General features: G+C 43.2%; 1 protein-coding gene across 5 annotated transcripts in view; it reads right to left on the bottom strand.

Moving 5' to 3' along the window:
* Positions 1 to 15781, bottom strand: part of LOC139059261 (uncharacterized) — a 56894-nt gene that overhangs the window by 26992 nt on the left and 14121 nt on the right. For all 5 annotated transcript variants that reach the window (XM_070537437.1, XM_070537439.1, XM_070537436.1 and 2 more), the window contains 4 exons: positions 15279 to 15431; positions 13739 to 13945; positions 10597 to 10844; positions 8378 to 8546 (listed from right to left, as the gene is read on the bottom strand). In XM_070537437.1, the coding sequence (XP_070393538.1) occupies positions 8378 to 8546; positions 10597 to 10844; positions 13739 to 13945; positions 15279 to 15431 (777 nt within the window). The remainder of the gene's footprint in view (positions 1 to 8377; positions 8547 to 10596; positions 10845 to 13738; positions 13946 to 15278; positions 15432 to 15781) is intronic.

The following is a 15781-nucleotide window of genomic DNA, read 5'->3' on the forward strand; positions in this document are numbered from 1 at the left end:
ATATTAATAAGGTTACAAATGGGGATTATACATACATACAGAGGGAGGTCCCATAGTCAACAGACTGTACAGGGGACCTCCCATTACAAGTGAGTAGGATATATAAATACAAAGCAGCTATATACAAACACAAAAGACACCATATTAAGTTAGTCACTTGCTTACGCTGTAAAACATTAACGACACAAAGCACTTATTAATAAAATGATAACGATCACATTGTTATATTGAGTGCAAAAATTTACGAAGGTTTGACTTGAATGTGTAAAAATGAGAGGATATCTTAATATGACACGGTAATGAGTTCCAAAGTAGTGTGGCTGAAAAATTAGTAGTAAATTTACCATAATTAGTTCTAGGTTTTGGTAGTAAATAGCTGTTGGTAGAAGCGAAACGGGTAGACGTGGAATATGGATACTGGCTGGTAGTAATTATAGGGAATGGGAGCTTTCCGTTAACAGATTTATAAACAAGTAGTCCAAGTGAGTATTTATTTAATTTCTGTAACGATAAAATGCCGTTAGATCTGAGCAATGGAGATGCTTCCGATGTGTAGCTGCTACGTGTAATGATGCGAATTGCTTGATTTTGTGTATGCTGTAGTGGAGATAAATGTGTGGGATACGTGTTTCCCCATGATGATATGCAATAATTAATATGCGTGTGAATAAAAGCGTAGTAGAGGGAGATGAGTGTCTTCATTTTAAAGAAATTGCGAACTTTAATTAATATTCTAATTCCATATGCTGCCTTCTTTGTTAAAGATAAAACATGCTCGTCAAATTTTAGGTGTTTATCTAATATGACGCCAAGAAACAGTACACTATCAGCAGGATAAATTGCACTGGAAGCAAAGGTTAGCGATGGATACACTGAGATATGTTTTTGTTTAGCTGAGAAGATCACGAAGTTAGATTTGGCAGTATTAATGTGTAGTCTGTTTAGTTGGCACCAGGTTACAATATTTGCCGCGTCGTGATTAAGCTTACACATCAATGAATCAAGGCTTTTGTCTGAGGAGAAGATGGTAGTGTCGTCAGCGTAAAGGATACATTCAGAGGACTTTAGGTACTTTGGGAGGTCATTAATGTATATTAAAAACAAGAGAGGCCCTAATATAGATCCTTGTGGTACACCAATGTTAGTTGTTTTAGGGTGCGAGTAAGTGCTGCAGATTGATACAGTGTATTCTCTATCTTTTAAATAGTTACGTAGTAATTGCAGTGCCGGGCCAGTTATACCAATAGAGTCTAATTTAGCAAAAAGGATGTTATGAACAAGTGAATCGAATGCTTTAGAAAGGTCAATAAATAATGCACCAGTGAAATTTCCAGTGTCAATTGCCTGCCGAATCTTGTCTGTTAGAAATATTAATGCCAAATCAGTTGAGTAACCTTCCCGAAACCCAAATTGATTTGGTGATAGGATGCAAAATTTTGATAAATAGCTTGATAAGCGTGTTACGATTAGTTTTTCGATAATTTTACTGAAGAATGAAAGTATAGCTATAGGGCGGTAATTAGCTGTTAGACGCTTATCTCCCTTCTTGAATACGGGGATTATTTTGGCTTTCTTCAAAGAAGTTGGATATATTCCTGTTTTAAAGATGAGGTTCACTATGTGACAGAATATTTCAGATATCAGGTACGCTATCGTTTTTATGAGAGATGGGCTGAAGTTATCGAGACCAGGACCTGTATTTTTTAGACTGGAAATGACTGTGACTATGTCTTCAGGTGTTGCGGGATGAAGAAAAAAGCTATGGGGCACACGGGGGTAAGTTTCGGTCAATGAATCTTCGCACTCTTCATTATCAGCACAAAAGGAATTAACGAAGCAGTTTGCAATGTCCAAGGGATTATCAAGGCGAAGATCCCCCGATTGTATCACAGTTATTTCGGAATTATGATTCGGCCGACCTAAAAAAGTGTTTAATACTTTCCATTGCTTTCTGACATCATTACCTGCAGACTTAATTTCATTTTCATAATACGTCGTTTTAGCCTGTTTGAGTAGTTTTCCTAGTAAGTTAGAATACTTATTATATCTTTCGTGAAGTGCTGTGTTAAATGGCTGTTTCTTTGTTTTTCTGTAAAGGTTATCTTTCTTCCTTAAGCAATTTAGCAAACTACTTGATAACCATGGGTTACGAGGAGCTGAAAACGTTTTTTTACAATTAAGGACTACCGTGGAATCTGAAATAGCATTAGAAATTATTTGTGAGAATGTATTATAGGCAGTTTCAGGGTTATCACATGCCATTACTGGGGACCAGTCAACAGCGGCAATTAATTCAATAAACATTGACGAATTAAACTTCTTTCTTGTGATGCTTGTATCGGTAGTGCCAGCAGTAGAAGTTAAGCGAACGAATGTTGGATAATGATCGGTTATTGCAGCTTCGACAACACCACAGTCAGGGTTAGTAAGAAGATTGGATACTATGTGGTCGATAAGCGTGCCCTGTTTATCTGTGGGGCAACGAGTTGGAAGACTAATTAGGTTTTCATATCCGAACCCATTGAGGCAGCTAATGTAATCATTAAGTAATGTGTTGGATGTATCTAAAAGGTTAATATTAATATCGCCCATGATAATGACATTTTTCTGTTCGAATGTTAAATTATGTAGCAAATTACCTAAGGCTAAGCAAAACGCACTTCCAGATGATGAAGGTGAACGATAGATGCAGCCAACTATTAGGTTTTTCTTATCTTGTGAAAAGAATGTGTCATCAAATTCGACCCAGACAGATTCACAGTTCGCCACGTTAAGTGTCAAGTCAGATCGCCTGTGAAAACGCAACTCTGAGGACACAAAAATAGCAGCACCACCATGATTACTGTTATCACGGTGGCAGTATTCGGCTGAGTACGAGGGAAAGCAATACAAGTTATTGTGGGATGCGGAGAGCCAGGTTTCACTAACGCAAATAACAGAGAAATTATGACGGGTAGATGATAAAAAATTTGTGATACCATCCATGTTTTTTTGCAGACTTCGTGCATTGAAATGGATTAGTGAACGGCAGTGCGATGAAAAATAAGCTTCAAGTTCTTCAGGTAAAAAGTACGTAGCCATTGGACAGAATTTAAGAACTGAACGTTGCAAGGCTTATGCAAAGTTAGGTAATGATAGATAGGTCAGAATCAGAAGCGATGCGAAATACCCGACTATCGGGAGATTTCCGCACTTTGATCTGACAGTTTTCCGTCCAGATGAACTGCCAACCCTTTTCCTTCTTTAAGGCAAGCGTCCTGGAGAACAAGCGCTTATTGTCTGGCGATAGATGCTCATTGATGAATATCGCCTGCGAGTGCTCTCCTGAAAACCCTATACTTCGGGTATTCAGTCGGGCCTTTCGCCCCTTCTTCATGAATTCAGTTTTTTTTGATCGAGAGCAAAACCGCACGATTATATTCTTTTGACCAGACTTTGCTGGTACGCGATGAACTGTGTCGACATCTGTCGCTGAGACTGTGCAGTTGATTTTGTCGGCGATGGCAGTCAGGATTGCGGTACAATCCTCCCCCTGGGTACAGGGCACCCCCTTTATTTCTAAGTTATTTAATCTTGAGTATTGCTCAAGGTCAGCGACTTTCCTATGAAGGGCGTCGTTTTCTGCTTTCAGAACGCGGTTTGCCGCAGATAGCTCAAGCTGTTGAGATCGGGTTGATTCGACTACTTCGTTTAGAAGCTTTAGGCTGTCGTCCATGCGACCAACTTCAGTTCTCATTGCACCGACGTCTAATCCTGTGTCCTGAAGCTTAGTTTGAATGCTAGTAACAAGCCGGTCGACTAATTCATTCAACCGATGTTTGAATATAGCTTCTAGCTCGTCCATTCGTTTACAAAGTTCAGCATTTGTCGGCATTACGAGGACGGCTAAATAGTGAACACAATGTGAGCACAGAAGCAGAGAAAAACGATGCCAGCAACAACAGTAGCAGCAGCAGTTGCAGGACTTGAGAATTTCTAAAAAAATATCGAGAGTAATAAAAGCAACCGACCTGTGAAACCAAGGAAGTTTGCTTAGATGCGTGCTTGAGAATGCAACTGCTGCTGCTACAACAGTGATGCTCTCGTCGGGACGGCTTTTATGGCAGGAATCCGGACTGCGTAGAGTGCAGCTTGGGGGTGGTTTCAGCGGAGTGCGCGTCGAGATCAGCCGGGTAGTCAGTGCCGCGCAGGCACGTGTACGATGCAAGGATGACCAGCCAGGTAGTCACCGCAGCTATCCAAGGGACAGCCGATGCAGCTAGCCTGTGAAACCAAGGAAGTTTGCTTAGATGCGTGCTTGAGAATGCAACTGCTGCTGCTACAACAGTGATGCTCTCGTCGGGACGGCTTTTATGGCAGGAATCCGGACTGCGTAGAGTGCAGCTTGGGGGTGGTTTCAGCGGAGTGCGCGTCGAGATCAGCCGGGTAGTCAGTGCCGCGCAGGCACGTGTACGATGCAAGGATGACCAGCCAGGTAGTCACCGCAGCTATCCAAGGGACAGCCGATGCAGCTAGCCTGTGAAACCAAGGAAGTTTGCTTAGATGCGTGCTTGAGAATGCAACTGCTGCTGCTACAACAGTGATGCTCTCGTCGGGACGGCTTTTATGGCAGGAATCCGGACTGCGTAGAGTGCAGCTTGGGGGTGGTTTCAGCGGAGTGCGCGTCGAGATCAGCCGGGTAGTCAGTGCCGCGCAGGCACGTGTACGATGCAAGGATGACCAGCCAGGTAGTCACCGCAGCTATCCAAGGGACAGCCGATGCAGCTAGCCTGTGAAACCAAGGAAGTTTGCTTAGATGCGTGCTTGAGAATGCAACTGCTGCTGCTACAACAGTGATGCTCTCGTCGGGACGGCTTTTATGGCAGGAATCCGGACTGCGTAGAGTGCAGCTTGGGGGTGGTTTCAGCGGAGTGCGCGTCGAGATCAGCCGGGTAGTCAGTGCCGCGCAGGCACGTGTACGATGCAAGGATGACCAGCCAGGTAGTCACCGCAGCTATCCAAGGGACAGCCGATGCAGCTAGCCTGTGAAACCAAGGAAGTTTGCTTAGATGCGTGCTTGAGAATGCAACTGCTGCTGCTACAACAGTGATGCTCTCGTCGGGACGGCTTTTATGGCAGGAATCCGGACTGCGTTGAGTGCAGCTTGGGGGTGGTTTCAGCGGAGTGCGCGTCGAGATCAGCCGGGTAGTCAGTGCCGCGCAGGCACGTGTACGATGCAAGGATGACCAGCCAGGTAGTCACCGCAGCTATCCAAGGGACAGCCGATGCAGCTAGCCTGTGAAACCAAGGAAGTTTGCTTAGATGCGTGCTTGAGAATGCAACTGCTGCTGCTACAACAGTGATGCTCTCGTCGGGACGGCTTTTATGGCAGGAATCCGGACTGCGTAGAGTGCAGCTTGGGGGTGGTTTCAGCGGAGTGCGCGTCGAGATCAACCGGGTAGTCAGTGCCGCGCAGGCACGTGTACGATGCAAGGATGACCAGCCAGGTAGTCACCGCAGCTATCCAAGGGACAGCCGATGCAGCTAGCCTGTGAAACCAAGGAAGTTTGCTTAGATGCGTGCTTGAGAATGCAACTGCTGCTGCTACAACATCACAGATTTCAACGTATCATTTTTTTAGCCTTGTGTGAATATAAATTTTTTGGTTTGAAGTAAAGTTAAAGAGAATAGTAATTAGTGCTGAATAATTTCGAACCGAATAGTTGGAATAGTTGTGGGATTCGCATAGTACCTTGACGCAGGAGCTGGATGTTGAAAAATCTATAAAAAAGTTTAATTATGTATTTACTCGCAAAAATGGAAACAGACTAATCTCTGAAGCCAATTTATTTTCAAGGTGCCCTTACTCAAATAGTTGCATGCAAAAATGCTAGTTCCAAGATTTCTTACAACTCCAGCAGCACAGAAAATTTCTTTACGGACTCTTGCTCACTGTTGTGCTTCAGTCTACTTTAAAACTTTGTGGTGGTTGAGGCTGTGAGAGCACTTTGTGTTCGCTCGTCATGTATTGTCTCGATTCCGTGAAGTGTTATCTTGACTGCACTACGTCAGCAGTTTATGCTGCATTGCACTAGTTCAGCTAGACGCTTTCAGTCTACACGCGAGCTTAACCCTTTCTGTTCCGTAAGCACACAGGCAAACTTGGTAGGTATGCTTGCTGCTTTTGCAGTCCTCAGTCTAGCCTGCAAGCGTCATCTGAGGCCCTATCCCTGATGCATGGCCAACTACCCGTGACGATTTACCATCTGCTGTTGCGCCTGCTTTGGCTGTCAGACCTAACCAGCGCTGTTTTGTCAGTTTTCAGCCACAATCGTTACGATTTAATGCTGCGTTGAAACAAATCTATTCACAGCAGCTGTACAGCTCTCAGGCAGCCGTACAGTTGCTGCGAATAATAAGTTCGAATCATCATCATCATCATCAACCTGGCTACGCCCACTGCAGGGCAAAGGCCACTCCCATACTTCTCCAACTACCCCGGTCATGTTTGAATAATCAAGCACAAATCAGTAGGTTACAGCAAACGAATTCGTCTTTGCCTTGTCTTGGCTTTGAGATGCAATCTGTTCACGAAAACCGAAGCTGTCGATCATACATGTTTGAAAATTTACCATATATTTGTGCATATAGCATGCACCAAAAGTGATAAATATTCAACCGCAAAATTAGGATGTAGGTTATATGAAAGTTCCGGCGGAGCAACCCCCACTGCCTTAAAACCACCTTTAAGACAAAGTTCTCCACCATCACTGTCGCCAAAGAGGTGAGAAACGAGAGCCGCTTGCCGAAGATAAGATGCCGACAATTGATGCATCCTCAAAATTATATTTTTTTACAGATATTTAGGCATTGCATGCAGTTATTCCTGCAGATTATACGCGCGGACATTTTGGTTTTCTATCCAGTGTGTTGTAGTTGGGGGTGCAGCTTACCGTATTTACTTGCGTAATGATCGCACCCCTAAATTTTGTCGTCAAAATTCAATTTTTTTTCTTTCCTGTGTAGTGATCACACCCCGAACTTACGGCAGCGATGTGTCGTGTGCCAAGTCTAGCTAATGATGGTCGCACTTACCATCTGCCGAATGCTCAAGACTCTTCAAGACATCCCAAGCAGTCTGCCCGCACCAAACATTCTTAACCAGATACGCCATTTCATTCCTTTCATCTCATCACTTTCCGCACTTCCATGAAACAAAAAAAAAAATGGTACAACCAAACTCGCCTTCGCTTTATTATTTGTAGACTTTATTATGACTGTGGTTAAGAACAACAACAAAAAAGGTGTCTTTTGATTCCTCTGGTCTGCACTCGTGGGCACGCAACAAATTGCGAGCAACAACAATAGTAGCTACATTTACACTGATACGTTAGAAGTGTACCCTATTCATACGCCGACACTTGTAACACAGCTAAGATATTCGCCCACCCTTAGCGGAAATGTGCCATATTAGGATAATAGTGAAGAAAAATGCCGCAGTTTTCGCAGCATGCCCGCCATGTGTCTCTACATCACTGGCAGCTAAGCGCGCCTATCTCTGTTTCTGTCCCCTCTATGTTATTGTAGCTATGTTAGTGTGGCTATGTTATTGCAGCAAACTTGCCGATATTAATGATATTATTCATTACTGATACGGAAGAAACTGTTTCAATGCATGTAATGTACTCACGAGAAGAAAAAAAAATTGCATTCGGTGCGTTCGGATTGTTTTGTCGGCCGCCGTTTTAGTTTTGGTGTCCCGCACTGTTACAGCGGCAGCCCCCTGTTTGTTGACCTGTTGTCATCCCGCAGCAAACACAGGATGAAAAAAAAAAAAACGTTTTTTTCTTTTCGCAGAAAACTTCCCCGATGAAATGGTCACACCCTTGGATTTGCATCAATTTTTTTGACAAGAGAGCGTGATCATTATGCAAGTAAATACAGTATATGCAGAAAAATATATATTCATTTGTTTCAAATACTGAAATTCGAGCTGAAGCGAATATCGAATAGCATAACATTTAAATGAATATTTCCAGAAGCATAATTACCGTTTTAATATTTCAGGTGTTGTGGCATAGTAAGTGTTTGGAACTTGCTAAGTTCAGTTGTTGGTTTCATTAGAAAAGAACGTAGTCCATCTCTTTTTTACCAATAAAAAAAATTACCTAAGCCTGAACGGATGCTATGAAAGTCTATTACATCCCGGTGAGCTGGCACGAGAACTCTCGCTTATCATTGCTGTCATCGCTTGTCTTTATTGCATCTTTTATCAACAACCTAGCCTATTTGCATGGTAAGAGTGGCCTTTCGGGTAATGTAGAAGCGTAATTTACAGGTAAAACTCATCCTGTTTTTCTCTTTAGTGTTTCTGTAAAGTGACGTTTGGAAGACGCACCTGATGCTGGCTCGTATTGCTAATGTTGGCATTGGAGTGGTGCCCTCCTGATCCGAGGCTACTGAGATAGCCCAGGGCATCTTGGGCAAAGGCTTCCGAGGCACAAGCCAAGGCCAGAGAGCTGAAGTCTGGGTTGCTTGCGCTGTTGCTACCTTCTCTGCCGCAGGAGCTGCAAGGGCCAATAAAATGAACGATAGTAGCTTGAAACAAATGTACATTTCGGCTTGTTGGTATGCTACATTAGACTGCCGGTGCACAAATGACACGAGGACAGCCTGCATCTTTTGTGCTGTCCTTATGTATTTTTGTGCGCTAGCAGGATAATATAATTTAAGTGGATCAGTTTTTGTTTTTCCTTGGATCCAAATAGAACTTATGTGATGCATGCGCCGACCTCACATGGAGAATGAACACAGTAAAAGAAAAAGCGTGTGACTGAATTGGTACAGCGCATTCCACAGTAAAACCTCGAGATAACGAACTTCAATACGACGAAATTCTCAATGTAACAAGGTATTCAACTTTTTATAACTTCTTGTCCATAGAACACCATGTATTTAGAACCTCAATATAACGAAGTGTACTTATACACAATTTTAATACAGTCGACTTCTGTTAATTTTATCTTGACGGGACCGATCACATTATTTGACAGGTTGAATTAAACAAGATGCCAGTCACTGCCAGTCATCATCATCATCGTCATCATCATCATCAGCCTGGTTACGCCCACTGCAGGGCAAAGGCCTCTCTCATACTTCTCCAACTAGCCCGGTCATCACTGCCATCACACCCGGTCATCATACTGCCAGTACTACCTGATATATCTCTCTTGGATTACGTGAACTTGACATTACCAACGACGACACCATCTGCACGCTTTACCTGGACTTTACCATTGGACTTTATTTCAACTGCGCCTCACACTGGGAGAAGGGCCCTGTAGAGGCGCGACTATCGCCTCCAGAGCTGGCAAAGAAGAAGACGGCTCGCATGTAAGCAGTGCGAGAATAGAACACAGTAGCGCGCTCGAACTGAGCGGCCATGGTGGCTGCCGCTCCCGACATTCTGCTGCACCATCGCTGGCTGGCCTAAATAAATCATGGCTACGGCGGCTACCTCTTCGCGATGCCTCCCACAAGCGTATTCTTCCTGTGCAAGCAAGAGTAAATGGTGGGAGTGAAGTAAGCTCACCGTAACGTGAGCAAATGTGCACGAGGGATGTGGGGTTGGGGGGAGGGAATGGGGGGCAAGATGGCACGCGTCTCCTTTTTAAGCGTGGCTGAGCGCATATGCAGCTCACACGACCTGTTTTACAGGTAATCTGCCCGTGTGCATGCCGACATGACATCGCATCCCATGCGCTGTCTTCCCGTGCATTTAGTGGGCGTGAAGGCATGACTGGCTTCACTTCATACCGCTGATTTGAAGATATTGTTGACATGGCACGTAACCGTACCCCTTTCATCACCAACTCTCAAATCCAACAATCTAAATTTTTTCTCACTCAAATTTGCTTCTAACAATTGCCTGGTAACTGTGTGAGAAAAATCTATCGGCGACTGTACTTATTCGCTTGAAAGGTCGAATTTTAATATACAGAGAAATTTCAATATGACAAAGCTAATTGTCAACTTTACAAACTTCGTTATATAGAGGTTTAACTGCGCTTTGGCTAGATAAAAGGACTAAAAATTAGGGGCTTTGACATCCTGAAACTGCCAGGTCAGCTATGAGATATGCTGTAACGGAGGGTTCGAGAATAATTCTGATTCCGTGGGGTTGCTACATCTGCAACCAAAGCAAGGTACGTGAGTGTCTGAATTTCACATGGGAATCCCAGTTCCAGTACACCAGTATGATATCATGAATTTCAAAGTATTTTCTCGTATGATGGCCAATTTGGCTCAGGAAAAGTTATTGAAACTTACCAAGTTCAGTTGCTAGCTCTTTTGGATACAATTTAGCCCTCTTTTATAGATAGATAATAAACTAGGCCCAAAGCCGGCGCCGTCAAAATCCATGATGTCATGAGTGAGTTGGCGCGGGAACTTCAAGACAGTGCTTCATTTTGCATCCTCTCAGGGTTAGCAAGCATCTTCAAACAATAATTATAGAAAGCTCCAAGGGTAAATATACTAATACAGGTCAAATTATTTTTCTCTTTAGTGCCTCTTTGAACTTAACCAATCCATTAGACAATTGCTTAATCAACTCACAGGCTGCCAGTGCCAAGGCCGGCCAAGGAGAATCCGTGTCCGGTGGAGGCTCCATACTGCCCTCCGCCACCAGCACCACTGCTATGCCTTGTGGTGAGCAGGCCCCGTGCCATCTGTTGCTGATGCTGAGGCATTACCTGGTCATCATCCACCAGGCGTGCCACCATGTCGTCGAGCGCCACAACCCCTTCCGAGGGTGGCCTCCCCACGCACGGCATGCCGTCGCCCACCGACAGCTGTCGCCCGAACTGTGACATCACAGAAAATAGCCAAAATGCACGTAAGTCAAACCTCAAGGTAATGGTAATGAACTTCGATATAACGAATTATGAACACAATGACACAACAAAGTACTAAATAATAAAAATAACTTCACTGATGTCTGAGTGTAACAAATATGTGCTTATACCAAATATCAGATACTACGTAACAAAGATATTTTTGTGTCCCGTGCAACTTAGTTATAGCAAGATTCGGCTGTGAAGAGCCAGCCATTCTCTGGCCGAGAGCAGTCTAAACCAGGGCAAACATTTTGCAACTAACTACTAGGCTGAAATATTAGTATTTGTTTTTTTAATACTAGAGCATTACTGACCCAAGCAGGAAGGCAAGAATGTCAAGTGTGAGCAATGGTACAATGCATATAGAGGAAAACGAATGAGAAAAGCATTGGAACAAAGCAAACAAGCAAAAGTGAACACACAGGATACATAAGGATCCCAATAAAATAAGCTAAACAGCAGCACATACACATGTAGACAACAGTTAAGCCATCGTACACAGGAGATGTATAATTAGGTATCTGCAAGTGGTATATGGTCTCAAGGGCTACTGCTAATATCTGCATTAAGTTTACATGGCACTGCTTTAGAGTTGCACTATGTACTTGGAGCAGCGAGAAACACCTTAGTTACTTGTTATTGTGTGTGCACTAGATTTATGAATCTGCATCTAGGGTTTCGTCATTTAATGTTGCCCTCGTCCCAGTTAAACAATTTTAGTCAAGGTTTATTCATATGCCGACGCCTTCTAGGAAGGTCCCACCAAATGCATGTTGTGGGCCAAGTCAGACTAACTTTTCTATTCCACTTAATTGCATAATCAGCCAAGATTAGTCCACCAACTTCACAAGTATTAAAAGGACACTAAAGTCAAATATTAAGTCAAGCTAAAGTGACAGATTAGCGGCTGAGAATCTTTAAGGCATCAATATTATCGTTCACAAAACCTTCATAATCAAGAAACTAAGGTAAATGCAGGACATGATTAGAGACTCCCCCGGGACATTCAAGTGCTTGCCCGATGACGAAGGCACTCCTCATTTAAATTCTATCGCTAGCAGTGAACCACTCGTTGCAAAAAACATCCTTGTATTGTATTACAAAACGAAATAAAATACTACTTTTCCAGTTCTATTTTATTTCTAGAGAAAAGAACTAATTGAAATTGCCCTTGAGAACGATGCGGGCGGCCAAAAGGCTTTGTTTTTGCTCAACTCTGCGCCGCCCACGCTTTCGCGTTTCAGCAGTTTCGTTATTGCGTAGTGCTGTGCTGATTTTGCTGGCTCGCGAAGCTCGCACAAACTGCAAGTAGCAGAGCATTCAGCTTCCATGTTACGTCGCAGGATGCCCGAACGGTCTACGCCACTTGACCAAAAAGCAGCTGCAGCGGCGAATCCACCACTCTGTCTTGGCTCAGTGCCACCGTCTGTCGGGCGCCGTTCTACTCACCAACGGCAGCAAAGGGCATGATAGGTAAGGTATGATGGCGTATGCAACGTCACCACTCCCCTGGTTCGGTGGCGGGAGATTTGAATTTGGGAAAAGGTATTCTGACCCTTCAGATGCAATTTTCTCGTAAATTAAGTCCTTTCTTGGCACGAAACAAGCGTTGCGAGGTTTCTGGAATGGTATTTAAACAGTCCACGTCGACTTAATATTTGTCTTTAGTGTCCCTTTAACATTAGGGCAAACAACTTCAATGATAAGGTAGCAGAGTGTTCTAGGAAACATCCAATCCAGCAACTTCTAACTTCCTACTTGTTATGCAATTTTCGGGGGGTCGTAAAAAAAAGCTTGCGATATTTGAAAAAAGCATGACACATGCTCGCTTGCATGCAATAATTGCAGTACTCTCAATTGTGTCACATATGAACAAACAGTACATTTAGAGAATCGTGCTACTACTTAATAGGCAATGCAGGCAATGGCTGTGCGATTTATACCAGTGATATGCTTGCCTCACAGCGGTTAATGACAGCGATAAGCAGAGCAGGCAAATTATGCATATTTTTTTAATGAGTAGTGTCATTATACCTAGTCTCATTACAACACATCAGCAAATTTTGCTCCTTGCCGTGATGTCCCAGCAGTATCGATGATGCCATGTGAACCATTTCGAGACCAATTCGAGTATGCAATGAAAATACCTTATAAGTGTTTCTCTGCCTTCAGACTTGCTAAGTGTGATAATTATATGTGCAAGAAGCTTGTGGGTAAAGTTCCTTCAACTTAGAGAACGTGTGGCGGTACTCCTTTCAGGGCATGAAATACTCTCATTTCATTTCATTTTTATTCCTTAAAGGGACACTAAAGCGAAACAATAAATCAGTTCAGACTAATAAAGCATTCGTTGAGAACCTAGCAAGCAGTCATTTAAAAAAAATAGTTTGATTATTAGATGAGAAAATGAAGGTCCAAGTATCAGTATTTGAATGTCATGCCGAAACCACAGCGCCAGTACGTCAGTGTGACGTCAGGGATTTCAAAGTATGTTTTCGCAGTTGGGCCGCGTTGGCTGAGTAAAGGTTCCCGAAACTTGCCATGTTTAATATTTGGTTCCTTTAGAACACGCTATAGTCAATCTTTACCGCTATATATGTTTAGTAGGCCCTAGAAGATGCCATCAAAATCCAAGACGTCACAGGCCCCAGGTGCGGGAACTTAAGTAGGCGTCTCCACCCGTATTTCGTTCTTGCGCTTTTTCTGGCTTACCAAATGCTTATCGCTGCAAGAGTGGTGTTTTTGGCGTTGTAGAACGGTAATTTACTGATGCAGAAGAAATCATTTTTCACTTTAGTGTCCCTTTAAAGACCCCGTAACGGGGTATAACATAAGTATTACATATTACATATTACACTCACCTGTGTGATGCCATTAGCTGTGGTCATGTGGCCCGGGCGCTGGCATGGACTGGGCTGGTTCCAAGGAGAGTAGAATTGATCGCCACCACTAGAATTGTTGTTGGCACCTGGTGGAGTGTAGTGGTGACTGTCGGGAGGTGGCAGCAGCCCTGTATTTGGCTCCGACAGCCACCACGGGCCGCCACCAACTTCGCCTTGCTGCTGCGCCTATCACCCCCACAGCACAGTGGTGAAGAGAGCTCAATGAAAAGTGCTAATGGCAGACCTGCCAACTTTAAAAATTGGAATATACTAGTAGTAGAAGAAAGAGAGAGTATTTGTTGTGTAAGCACTTCATGAACAGGCACCTTGCTCTAATGTCACAATGATCTACGCTGCAAACAAGAAAATACTATTCATGAAATGCTTATGTAGTGGTAGCCAAACTTTCTGTAGTCAATATAAAATTATTCTTGAAGTTTAGGTGACAGTGCTGCAGATAGGTGGCGAATAATAGAGCGATTCCAAAAAATTAGGCCCCGTAAATTTGTCAGTGACTGCGTCTGTATCTTTTGAAATCACTCATTTGACAATCGTAAACAAGCTCTGGAAATCGAGCAATTTATTATAATATTGCGAAAGTAGGCAGTTATAGGACAATGCTTGAATGCAGGGGGAATCTTAGAAACCGTAGACTCAATTTACTGAAGGCATAAGGCATGCATTGTGTCCCTGTGATACACTTTTCTTTTCTCTTTCCTTTGATTGTGCATCAATTGAAATCCAGGGTTTGACAGAAACCTGTCTGGTCAGGGGAATTCATGGCGGGAAATATCGAGCGCCAACCAATTGTTGAAAAAGGAAAAAAAAAAAAGGTGTTTTAGCCCGACTACAGGAGCCTTGTTTACAATCTGTATTTTACAACATGTATAGATTGTGAACATGGCTCCTATAGTGGGGTCGAAACGTTTTTTTTTCCTTTTTCAATGATTGGTTGGTGCTCGATATTTCCCGCCATGCACCAATTGAGTGGAGCCATTTTTCCACAAACACAGCAGCTCTGATAGAAGCCTAACTGCGAGTCAGCCTAGTTGGAACAGATTCATCTTAAAACTTTTTACGTGCAATCAAACAGGGACGAAGAATAGAAGCAACACAAGGACGAGCGCGCTGTCCTTGTGTTGCTTCTATTCTTCGTCCCTGTTTGATTGCGCACAAACAGTTTTAACATGGCTCTGATAAATGTTTTTTTAATCCAGCATTACATATTCTGGCACTTACTCGAACTCAAATCTGTTTTTTTTTTTCCTGATCTTTGACTGCACCTTTTGTTGTTCGTAATCCTGTAAACCACTCGTCTATTCAATGCCTTTGATCCTGAAGGCTAAATAATAGGTAAAGATCTGGCTGGATGGCCAGACAAACAAACATATGCACAAGCAAGCAAGCAAATAAAACAAACAAGCAAGTGAACAAACAAACAAACAGAACGTGACCTTGTATTAGTTACTTTCTGCAGTGAAATCAAGTTGTGAGACATTGTTCAACATCTGTGACTCACTTGATTGAGTGGAGTCCTCTGGTGGCACCCCAACAAGGCATTGTAAGAAGAGAGTGAGTGTAGCGGCTCCACCACAGATGAGAAGCCCTTACGGCATGCTGAAGTTTCAGCCCAGCTTGTGGAGTGCTTGGCATCAGAGCACCACTCATCACCCTGTAGGTATCAAGGAAAAATAATGTGTTTCACTTTACCAGTACAGGTATTTCGGCAATGTCCAGCTCAACCACATTTAATGGCCTCAAAGCCATGACAAGGTGTAAAGTGACCACTACATCCCTAGGCCCCAGGCTATACGCACAATAAGCAGTGAATACGCATTACAGCTGCATGAGCATCCACAATCCAATAAACAGTTTGCTTAAAAATAATGGTGAGTACTTTTTATTTTGCTTCCTTTCTTTTTCTATTATTATTTTTGTGGTCAGACTAGTTTGAGCAGATGGAAAGATTAAGGCAACCCATTGCAAAGGGCATGACCACTATCACCGTCATTAGAGGTTCAT

Source organism: Dermacentor albipictus, chromosome 4 (assembly GCF_038994185.2).
Source record: "Dermacentor albipictus isolate Rhodes 1998 colony chromosome 4, USDA_Dalb.pri_finalv2, whole genome shotgun sequence".
In the NCBI taxonomy this organism is placed as follows: domain Eukaryota; kingdom Metazoa; phylum Arthropoda; class Arachnida; order Ixodida; family Ixodidae; genus Dermacentor; species Dermacentor albipictus.